The sequence below is a fragment of the Arachis hypogaea genome, chromosome 17 (assembly GCF_003086295.3).
Source record: "Arachis hypogaea cultivar Tifrunner chromosome 17, arahy.Tifrunner.gnm2.J5K5, whole genome shotgun sequence".
Taxonomy (NCBI): Eukaryota; Viridiplantae; Streptophyta; class Magnoliopsida; order Fabales; family Fabaceae; genus Arachis; species Arachis hypogaea.
The window spans coordinates 132,787,301-132,798,478 of record NC_092052.1 but is presented as its reverse complement, the minus strand read 5'-3'; the positions used below and the strand labels follow the sequence as shown (position 1 = coordinate 132,798,478).

Sequence of the window (11,178 nt, the reverse complement as noted above, 5' to 3'; positions counted from 1 at the left end):
TTGAGAGTACTAAAAAAATTATGGATAATATAATTTAATAAAGTATATTTTGATATATTATTTTTATTTTTTATATAAAGTATATTTTATCAATTTGTATATGTTATTTTTAATTTAACAAGTAAATATTAATTTTTATTATAAAATTGATTAATAAAATTTATTTTAAATATCTAAAATAATATAAAATAATTATTTAAATTCATATTTTTTTGTAATTTTTATTTAAAAATAATTTTAAATAATATAATTCAAATAATATTTATTTTATTATAATCTATTTTAATATAAAAGTTACTAAATATAAATAACGTTAATACTAACTCACTTTTAATTAAAATTAATTTTATATAAACTCACATTTAACAAATTTCAATCCAAATATACAATATTGAGGAAAAAAAAAAGAAACCATCCAAACATAAAAAAAATAAATGAGGAGCCAAAACTAAAAAAAAGGTGCTTACTATAAAGGAAACAAAATGTTTAATGAAAAGTTTGTTAAAATCTTAGGATAAGTAAATCTATCTTGAAAGAGTTAATAAGATTTATTTGTAACAGATTAAATGTGTTTTAAAATTTATCTCGAAATACTTAATAATTTATATTTCCAAGCATATAATGTGTCCATACAAATTAGCTAATAAATTAATTAAATGTATAAAATAAATATTAAAATATAAAATATATAGTTAAAATGAATTAAAAAAATATATTTATATACAAAGGTGTGGTCTTAGACTAAGGTGGTCAAGTCAGGGCAGCCAATCCACTGATGACATTTGGCACAGTAAAAGTTGGAGGGCCCATGATTTGACTCGTCTAAACATAGTAAATAAATACACTAACGAGCGGAAGGTAAAATTGTTGGTCAACACAAAATGTCATCTGTTTTTATTTAGAAATGGATCCTCTCATTTTTTTAACATTTGAAAGAATAAAATATAATTTTTTACTTTTAATTTTATAAGTAGAACTAAAATTAAATAGGAGAGAACAATAAAAAAAAAATCTTACACATCTAATTTTTTTTTTCATTGAAAAAGATTCACTCCTATTTTAATCTTAACAGTGTGGTTGTCTGGTCGAGTTGCAATATCCTGCTGCTGCCAACCACAACGGCGTAATATGTGACTCAACGATAATTTTTGGGAGTTACCACAGTAGCGCAATATTTGAAAAAAAATTTCAATGAATAGTTAGACTTCTATTTATGCAACCATTTGTATTTTTATAATTCAAATAGTATAATTTTTTTTTTATTTAAAAATTTTATATTTAAGTCTCATTCTTAACTTAAAAAAAAAAATAATAAATTATATCTCAAATAACATAATCTTTTCATCCATATTTATAGTTAAAAAAAAACCCATCACTTAAGTCTGACTTATCATTTATTATAATTTTTTTTAAATATTAAGTCTGACTTATTATTGAATTTAACTAATAAAAGACTTGATAAAAAAATATTTAAAAATCTACTTTTTAAAAATTATTTTTATGTAATATACTAAATTTAATATTTATAACAATATTTAAATTGTTAAAATATTTAAAACATATAAAATATTTATAATAAAATTAAAAAATTTAATTTTTTAATTATAAAAATATTTATATATTTATTTATAGAAAAATTATAAATAAATAATTTTTAATCTATCAATTTTAAATAATTGTAATTAATAATTATTAATTTTATATTTTTAAAAAATAAAATTTAAATAATTATTAATTAATGACAATTTAAAAAATAAAATATGGTTCAAAAACACTTATTAATTTATTGTTTTGTTAGCTAAACTCTATTAATTATCTAACGAAATTATTATTTATATTTTAATAGATTTAGACATGAAATCTTTTTAGACTAATTTGTGACCTATTAATAAAATTAGATTTTAAAATCAATCTGAAAGTATTTTATGACAAAGATCAAACACAGGCCCACACTGCAAGCTCCTAACAGACCCTCCGACCCATTTTCACCGCTAACAACACGAGAGCTAGCTACACGTTTAAAGTCTCACGTAATTAACAGACATTCAAGAATATATACTAAAATAAAATCAATTATAAATTTATAATATATCACTAACTTAGGAAAACACTAAACTAACATCTAAAACTTTTAATAACACATTGCTGCCTGCCTGCGTACTTGGCTAAACGAGTAAGAAAAAATTCCGTTTTATATAGAATAGATAGAACTCAAAACACTAATGCACAGATTTGTGAATTCTTCAGTCCAATAACCAGACTACAGTATTTTTCTTGAGTTTCCGTGTTACAGTGGTTACACATTTTTCAGTTTGTACGTAAAGGCAGAGAAGGAAGGTAAAGAGAAACCAAAGTAACACAGAAAGGAAAACAAAAAAGTGGTGGTATGATATGAGTTATTGATCGACGTACTACTAGTTTACAGGTATAACGGAAGAAGGATCAGATTGAATCATTGTCAAGCCCAGATTGCGAGCGAAGACATCAATCCAGCCCCAAGAAAAAGCATACAGTAAGATACTATCTGCAGCCTAAAATTACAACTCATTCTTTTGCTAAGAAAATCTGCCGCTATCAAGTCCACTAACGCCATGTACACCAATATCCCTGCTGACAAAGAGTCCAGTATGCCCTCCGTGACCAGTGCACCCGCACTGTGAGGGTTATACACCGACGCGATTGCGGTTCCGATCCCAACACCGGTGGGTGTGGTCAGTGCAAAGAAACAAGCCATTATTGTTGCGGATGAGGTCTTGAATTGTGCCTGGGAGATGCACCCTCCCAGTGCAAACCCTTCAAAGAATTGGTGAAAAGACAATGCTGCAATTAAGGGTCTTATGGTGCATGGGCTCTGTGAAACCCCCAGAGACAACCCAATTATCACTGAGTGCGACACTATTCCAAGCTCCAGCACCTGCAATATAATCACAAGTCACAATCATGATCATGAAGTGTTAAAAAGCATTTCATTTTGTTCTATTTTGTTAAGAGGAATGCTAGGAGGCCAGCAATTTTAGTGTTTTGTAACCATTAATTGGCTATTAATAGTGTTTTTAATGGTGTGAAATTACATCTAACGGTGGAAAATCACCCACTTTTGTTTTGATAGTTAAGTGCTGGACAGAAAACACAAAAGTTGCTGTACTTAGACTTTTCCATTTGTTACCGCAGTGATAAAAAAGCTACCTGAGAAACAACCACGTGGCGGACGTCACTATCCTCCTCCTCATGCGTGCCGTGGACATGGCCGTGGTCGTGGGGCCTGACGCCGCCACCAATGCCATGGCAAGCATCCTGGCCATGGGGGTGGTTATGTCTATGGTGAGCAGCGTGCGCGTGCATTCCCACGATGTGCATTCCACCCTTCTCTTCTTCTCCAAAAACCTTCCCACTCCAATCCTTCGCCTCCACGATCCCGTCTTCTACGCCGGATTCCGAAGTTCCGACTCGCGCCTGCTCCTCCACCGCACGGTTCACCCCTTGCTTCCGCTCGTAGTACTGAGTCCCCACGAAATCAAGCAGCAGCGTCAAGAGAGCCGCCGTCATAGCGAAGAACCCCGTGAACGGAAACTTGTGCCACGGTGACGTTGGTAAGCACGGGTTGTTCAGCGCATCAGTAGCGTCTGATAGCATATGGACGAACCCGGTGGCGAGTATGACACCCGCCGCAAAGGCCTTCGCGGCGACGAATAGGTTTCCGTCTGTTCGGAGGAATCTGCGGTGTTTTCCGATGAGCGGAATGGCGATCCCAGCCATTCCGGCGAGCAGGATGGAGGCGATGGCCACGAACTTGAGAACGAAGGCGGCCGAGTCATCACGGCAGAGCTCGGCATCCCGGTCCCCGCACGCCGCCATGAATTCCGGCAGTTGCTGGAAAATCGATGCTTTGGGGAAACAAAAGCACCGGTGTGGAAGAATTTAGAAACTCCCTTTACAAAATTTAACTAGTGTGAATTTTTTGCAATATTAGAAAAGATTCCTTCGGATCTACGAAGCACCCTAATTGTAATTGGAGCGTTCATATCAAATTGTAGATTGGTGTAGCGCGTTAGTCACGTACCTGAATGAAGACGAGTATTCGATAGGAATTGCTGGAGTGGTGGCCAGATATCCTGTGAATAAAACAATTGAAAAAGAATGATCATTATTCATCTAGGGAAAGTGGAGAATAAAGAGAAAAAAAAAAAGGGAAAAAGGAACGAAAGGGAGAAGGGAAGAAACCTCAATCAGAAACATGGGATGATGATAGCACTAGAGGGATATTTGGGAGAGTGCGTATGGGTGGGGGTTATAGTAGAATAGTTGGATGCGGAGGAATCTGAAATATTAATAATGAGATGAAGATGAAAGGGAGAAGGAGGAACATGAAGAAGGGAAGAGAATTGGGTAAGAGAGAGGGTGTCGTCATAGTGAGGGTGTTGAGAGGGGAGAGAGTAGGAGGGGGTTCCTTCGCCTGCTGACTGTTTGCAAGGAAATGAGCGCGATAGTGTCGACATTCTTTCATCACATCTCCTCTCTCTCTCTCTCTCTCTCTCTCTTACTTTTATATCTGGAAACACCAACACGCTGCACCTATTTAAATATTCAATTTACGAATTACTAAATTCTTTTCTTTTCATTACAAGAATGCATGGATCTAGACATTAGGTCATATTTTAAACATCCACCGCACAACCAGCCTCGCAATTTATTAACGTCAAATTGTAGATAGCACAATTAATTAAAAAAAATAAAAAATAAATAACTAATATATAAAAATAAATATTTAAATTAATTAAATAATAATAATAATTTTTTAAAATTAATTAAAAATTAAATTTTAAAAAAACACGTAGCATTTTTTGTTGTCAAATATTTTTAATAAAAAAAAGTTATTGTTCTAGTATTAAAAATCATTATGAAGTTATTTATCGTATTAATTCTTATTTTTTTAATCTCTACTATATATAATAAAAATAAAAATATTATTTATACATTAAATATTATAAACATATGTATAAAAATATAAAAAAGAAATATAAAGTAGAATTCAGTTATGAAGTGTTGTGTTAAATAATAGGAAATGTCTAACATGTTTTACTTTCTAACATTTCTATTTATTTTCGATTTTAGTTTTTCCAATTGAACATGACGCTTTTGTGTTTTCTTGCATTTTTTATTGCTACTACGAATGTCCATGGCTGGGCTGGGCCGAGTTTAATTAGGCCAAATTTAAAAAAATGTTGGATTTATTTTAACTTACTTCGAAAGTGATTTAAAATAAATTAGATTAAATTTTATCGATTAGAAATAAAATTAGTATATATATATTTATAAATTTTATATATTAAATAATAAAATATTATTTTTAAAAATTAAATTTAATAAATATTATACTACATTTATATTAAGATAAATTATTTTAAAATAAAAATAATATTGTATAAAATAAAAAAATTAATTAAAATATAAAAATATAATATGACATTATTCATTTTATTTTAATACAGCATTACTTAATATTTTTTATGTAATTTTTAATCATTTTTCTCATTTCAATTTTACTCTAAAAAATTCTTATCAATTATCATCAGTTTAATTTATTGTCAATGGAGACATCGTATAAAATTGTCATCAAGCATTATTATACAAATCATGAATTTGATTGAAATTTTTTAGTGTTTGATTTATAAATTTGTTAGCATCTGATATCTAAGTTTATTAGAGTTTGTTTTATAGTTTAGTTGGATTTGGTCAAGAATTCAAATCATGAATTTTGATAAAGGTTTAGTTCAGTTTGATTAATAATAAATCATGAATTTGTTTGTAGGTTTTTTAAATGTATGCTTTTCTAGGTATATTGGAGTTTATTTTTTGAGCTTATTAGATTTCAATTGAGGATTTAGTTGGAATGTGGTTATTTTGGATTTTGTTAAAAAGATGTTTAGGTTTGATCCGTGGATTTCTCAGTGTGTAATTAAAAGTTTTTTTTTTTTTTGTTTGCTTTAATCAATAATGTAATTTGTGAATTTGATGGTAGATCTTTTGGAATTTGATTTGTGGACTTGTTATGTTAGCATTTGATTTTTGAGTTTATTAGATTTTGATACGAAGTTTGGTTGGGGTTAACAAGAAAGTTTTGTAGAAAATTATTTAGACTCTTATTTGTTAATGTTTGATTGAAAATTTTGTTGGATATTAGTACAAATTATAGATTTGATGATAGGTTTTGGGAGGTTGATTTGTAAGTATATTAGGGTTTGATTTTTAGATTCATTATATTCTCATAGGCGATTTAGTTGGAATTTCAATTTTTAATTATGAAATTTAATTTTGATTTGATTTGAAGAATAAGCGTGGTTCTTGCATCAAGGAAAAAAAAAGTGTTTTTTTAGTAAATATTATTTTAGTCAGTGTTATGTAATTTGTTGAATCAAGATTTAGTGCTTGTTTGTTATTTTGATAAAAAAAAAGATCTTTTTTCAATGAAAAAAGATTTTTTTTTTATTTTTTAGTGTGTTTGGCAAATTTCTAGTAGTAAAAGTAAAAGTATTAGAAAAATAAAAAAAATATCTTTTTTGAGAAGCTGTAATTTACATTTTTTTTTAAAAAAAAATTTCTCTTCAAAAAAAGATGTTTTTCATTTAATAAATAAACAAAAAAGTACTTTGATATCGTTATACCCAAACATAATTGATAGATAAAAAGATTTTTTTTGCATGAGATACCCAAACATAAAATTACTTATACTTTTCCATAAGATCTTTTAAAAAAAGATAACTCAAAAAAAAATCTTTTCTTAGAAACTCACCCAAACAAGCTCTTAGATCTTAACTCTTATATGATAAACATAATTGATATTTATTATTTTTTAATTTATTGTTTTTATGAACATCGTAGATATTAATAAAAAGAAATCAAAGAATCACAATTAACAATTTATGATTTAAGCAAAACAACACATGATTGAGCTATATACTCCAAAGATCATGTCATTCTAGAATAAGAAGCTGCTGCACTTGTGATCAAAGAATAAAGAAGGAAGGATTCCCTCTCCAATACTAACGGTTATAACATTGATTTGTGCAAAGGGCTAGTTGGATCAAAAAGAAAATTTTTCTTACATTGAAGAAGAGATCAACAAGCTTTATATATCATGATTTGTCCACGGAATAAGGTAACTAATTTGAGCTAATTCAGATAATATACACACAGTTTTTGCTTTCTTGTTTTTAAGTGTGTTCCAATATCTCTATTGTTTAAAATTACATTTGTATTGAGAGATATAAAAAATAAAGAGAGTTAATTCATACAAAAGTCATTTACACTTTTATTGGAGTGATTGATTTAAAAGTGCACTAGGATTAGAATACACTTGGTTTCCATTATCTAAGTTGAGTTAGCACTTAGAAATTATTAAATTTGGGTTAGTTCAGATGAGTTACAAAAATATGAATATCTTGAATTGGTATTTGTAATATTTTTTGATTATAGTGAAAATTCCACCATTATTTATAGTGGAGACTGAATATAGATCACATTACACTTCATGACCGAACCAAGATATATCGCGGTGTCACTTATTCTCTAACTCTCATCTCTGCACTATCATTTTCTATTCTTTTACTTCGAGACAAGCAAAAGGCAAAATAATCTCTCATTTCATGATTTCTGCACAATCAATTTTATTAATTTTAAAAAATATTTTCTTGATTTAATCCTCCCTTCTCAACTTACTTGAAAACTTTCAATTGACATAAGATTTTAGACTCAAGGAACTAACTTAACAATTTGGAATTAACGATCTATGGCAATCAATATTATTGCATACACTCTAATGAAAGAATAATCCAATAGTAGGCCACCATACTTCAATGACACTAAATATGCCTATTAAAAAGAAAGGATGAGGATCATCATGCAATCCATCGATTGCAACGTCTGAAAGATCATTCTCAATAGATCAGACATTCCTACCAATGTCAATACGGAAGAAAATATTGTTCCAAAAAAGGATAATGAATGGAACGACGAAGACAAGAAAGAAGTGGAGCTAAAGGCCAAAGCTATTAACATGATACATTGTGCAATTAGTTTCGAGAAATTTAGAAAAGTTTCAAAGTATAAAACCACAAAGAAGATATGAGATAAGCTGTTGTTCACTCATAAAGGTACCAAACAAGTTTGAAAAACTTGTATTGGCATGCTTATGAAGGAGTACGAAATATTTTTTATGAAAGAATATAAAGGCATGGACGAGATGTTTAAAAGATTCTTCATGATCATTAATAATCTTGATGCTCTCGTAAAGAAACACACTGAAGAAGAGCTCGTGAAAAAATTCTAAGAAGTCTCACCAAAAAATGAAAAACCAAGAGCATAGCAATTGCTGAAGGAAACAATTTTAAAAAAATCTCCTACGACGAGATGAGAGGAAATCTGCTAGCTTATAAAATAACTCATCATGAACCAAAGAATAAAGATTGTGTTAAAATCCAATATCTCCTCCAAAGATGAAGAATTAGAAGATGATCTCTCTGATAATGAGCTCGTCTTCTTCGCTGGAAGGCTTAGGAGAATGATGAGATAAGGTGGAAAGGAAAATAATCTTTTTCAAAGGACTTCAAAAGGGATCAAAGCAAGGTTATCTGTCATCACTATAGAGAACTTGGCCATTATAGATAAGACTGTCCACAAAAGAAAAAGAAGAACAATAATAAAAAAGAGTAAATAACTATTTCTGACCATGAAAGATTCGAACGCTGATAAAATTGACCACGAAATAACTAAATGAACTTTGTACTCGTGAAAGATAAATTATGTTCAACAAAAATATCTAATCGTTAAATTTTTATTAACTTCATTAACACATTAAATTCCAAAATTAACCCTACCACCAATCATTTTCAACCTTCAACCTCCTGTTATGTCTCCTTCATTTCTTCTTCCATTCTAGAAACAAAATGAAAAATAAAAAAATCCTAAACTTAAATCTGTCTCTTTTTCGAATCTGTCTACCTTACTCATTTTTTTGTCTTTTTATTTTTTAAAATCATTCATAGTAATTACAATTTAATTGATTATAAAAAACATAATTTAAAATCATGATAAATAAGCAGAGAAGCTTTAGCATTAGCAATAGTACATGAACGTGGAGGAAAGAAGGGGTTTGAGGAGAGAAGGAAAAAGTGGGATTCAAGAAAAAGAAAAGAGTGCCCTCATGAGAGTTAACGGTGAACTTAATGCCAATGGCCAAAGAAAAAGAAGAACCCTCATGAACCTCTTTGTTCAAAGCAGAGAGGGTTACCAGAATAGCAAACTCCATGATGGTTCTAGAAACATTTATAGGAAAGGACGACTTCTAGTTTTGAATGCTCAATTCAAAATGGGCTACTTCTAAAACTAATGAAAAGGAGCATTTTGAAGGCTTAAAGGGAGAGAACTTGCTGAAATGGAATGGAAGTGGGTTATGTTGGTTTTCGAATTTGGTGTCATTAAATGTGTAGCTACATGGCGAGCAAGAATAGGACTTAGAGTTTTTTAGTTTTTCATTTTGTTTCTGTAATGGAAGAAGAGAAAGAAGAAGAAATGAAGAAGGAGGCATGAGAAGAGGTTGAAAATTGAAGATGATTAGTGACAGGATAATTTTAAAATTTAATGTGTTTTTTAAATGGAGTTAATAAAAATTTAACAATTAGATATTTTTGTCAAAGATAATTTATCTTTCATGAGTATAAAATTCATTTAGTTCTTCCATGTTCAATTTTGTCAATATCCAAATCTTTCATGGTCTGAAATGGTTATTTACTTTACAAAAGATAGAAGAAGAAGGTTCTTATGGTATCAGGAGAGGATCTTGAAAATGACACTAATGATAAAGATTTTGATCATGAATCCCAGATTTATCTCATGACTAATCAAACTGGTTATGATGAGGTAGACTTTACTAAGCTTCCTACTAGATAATTGTATCATTGTATGTTATTATTGATGATTTAACTAAAAATTCTGCTAAACTTTTTGATAAATATAGCAATTTTTAAAAGAAAAATGATGCTTTGAAATTGAAAAATGCCAAGCTCAAAGAACGATTAAGCATGACAGAATCCTCCTTTGTTTTAAAACAAGAAAATGAGCTTTTGAAAATTGAAAAATTAAGAATCTAAAATTGAAGAATTCGGCTGTTGCATCAAATGATGTTCTTGCTGAAAATAAGAAATTATAAGAGAGGATCAAGAACTTAAACATTAATTTAACAAAGTTTGTTCAATATTCTGAAAATTTGGACAAAGTTCTAGCTAGCTAATCAAAGGTCATTTTTTATAAAATCTAATATTGGTTTTGTGAAAGAGAGAAAACTAATTTTAAAAAATAATTTTGAAGCCTCTTCCTCCAAAACCAAAAGGGCTGAATATGTTTTTAATAAAAATCACATGGCCACTTCTTTCAAAATAAGAATATTCTTTATCATTTAAAATTTTTTCAACAAGAAGCAACATTTATTCTAATTGAAATAGAGATGAACATTCTTCTCCTCAATGTTTCATTCACAAAAAGAAAATTAGTAATTATGTTTATAATATTGTTTGTGATTATAATATTTTTGGACAATCAAAAAGAATTATTAAAGAATTTAAGTTAGGTTGGATACCTAAAATTTCATGAAAACTTTGTAGATTTGTCTTGTATTTAAGAAAAGCAAAGACATGTGGAATCTTGATAATATGACTGAAGAATTTTTCATTAAGCTAAATGAATATGATAGTAGATTTGTGACTTTTAGAGATGATGTTAAAGAAAAAATCACAGCCATTAAAAAAAAGTAGGTAAAAACTTTTCATCTTGCATTGACAATATATTACTTATTGAAGGATTAACAGATAACCTCATTAGCATAAATCAATTATGTGATAATAATTATATGGTCATCTTTAGAAAAATCAAATGCAAAGTGATAGATGAAATTTCTAATTCTATTTTATTCATGGCCAAAAAGTGTGACAATGTTTATGGTTTAACACTAGATGAATTAAAAAATCAAAATGCAAAATACCTTTTTTCAATTGATTTTGAAAAATAAATTTGGCATAAGAGGTTAGGACATGTAAGCATGTTCCAAATCTCTAAATTAGTTAAAAAGAATTTAGTGAGAGATCTTCATAACATAAAGTTTGACAAAGATATCACTTATGATACTTG

General features: G+C 29.2%; 1 protein-coding gene across 2 annotated transcripts; it reads right to left on the bottom strand.

Moving 5' to 3' along the window:
- Positions 1 to 2,174: 2,174 nt before the first annotated feature.
- On the bottom strand, positions 2,175 to 4,628 carry LOC112764202 (zinc transporter 4, chloroplastic). Of its 2 annotated transcripts, none has more exons than XM_025809747.3 (4): positions 4,222 to 4,628; positions 4,061 to 4,112; positions 3,187 to 3,929; positions 2,175 to 2,914 (listed from the first exon to the last, which is right to left on the bottom strand). In XM_025809747.3, exons 3-4 carry the CDS (start codon positions 3,853 to 3,855, stop codon positions 2,459 to 2,461), a joined length of 1,125 nt encoding a protein of 374 aa, XP_025665532.1. In that variant the 5' UTR covers positions 3,856 to 3,929; positions 4,061 to 4,112; positions 4,222 to 4,628; the 3' UTR covers positions 2,175 to 2,458. The 2 variants fall into 2 exon arrangements, with proteins under 2 accessions (XP_025665532.1, XP_025665531.1); XM_025809746.3 differs by having other exon boundaries at positions 3,187 to 3,884.
- Between the last annotated feature and the right edge of the window lie 6,550 nt (positions 4,629 to 11,178).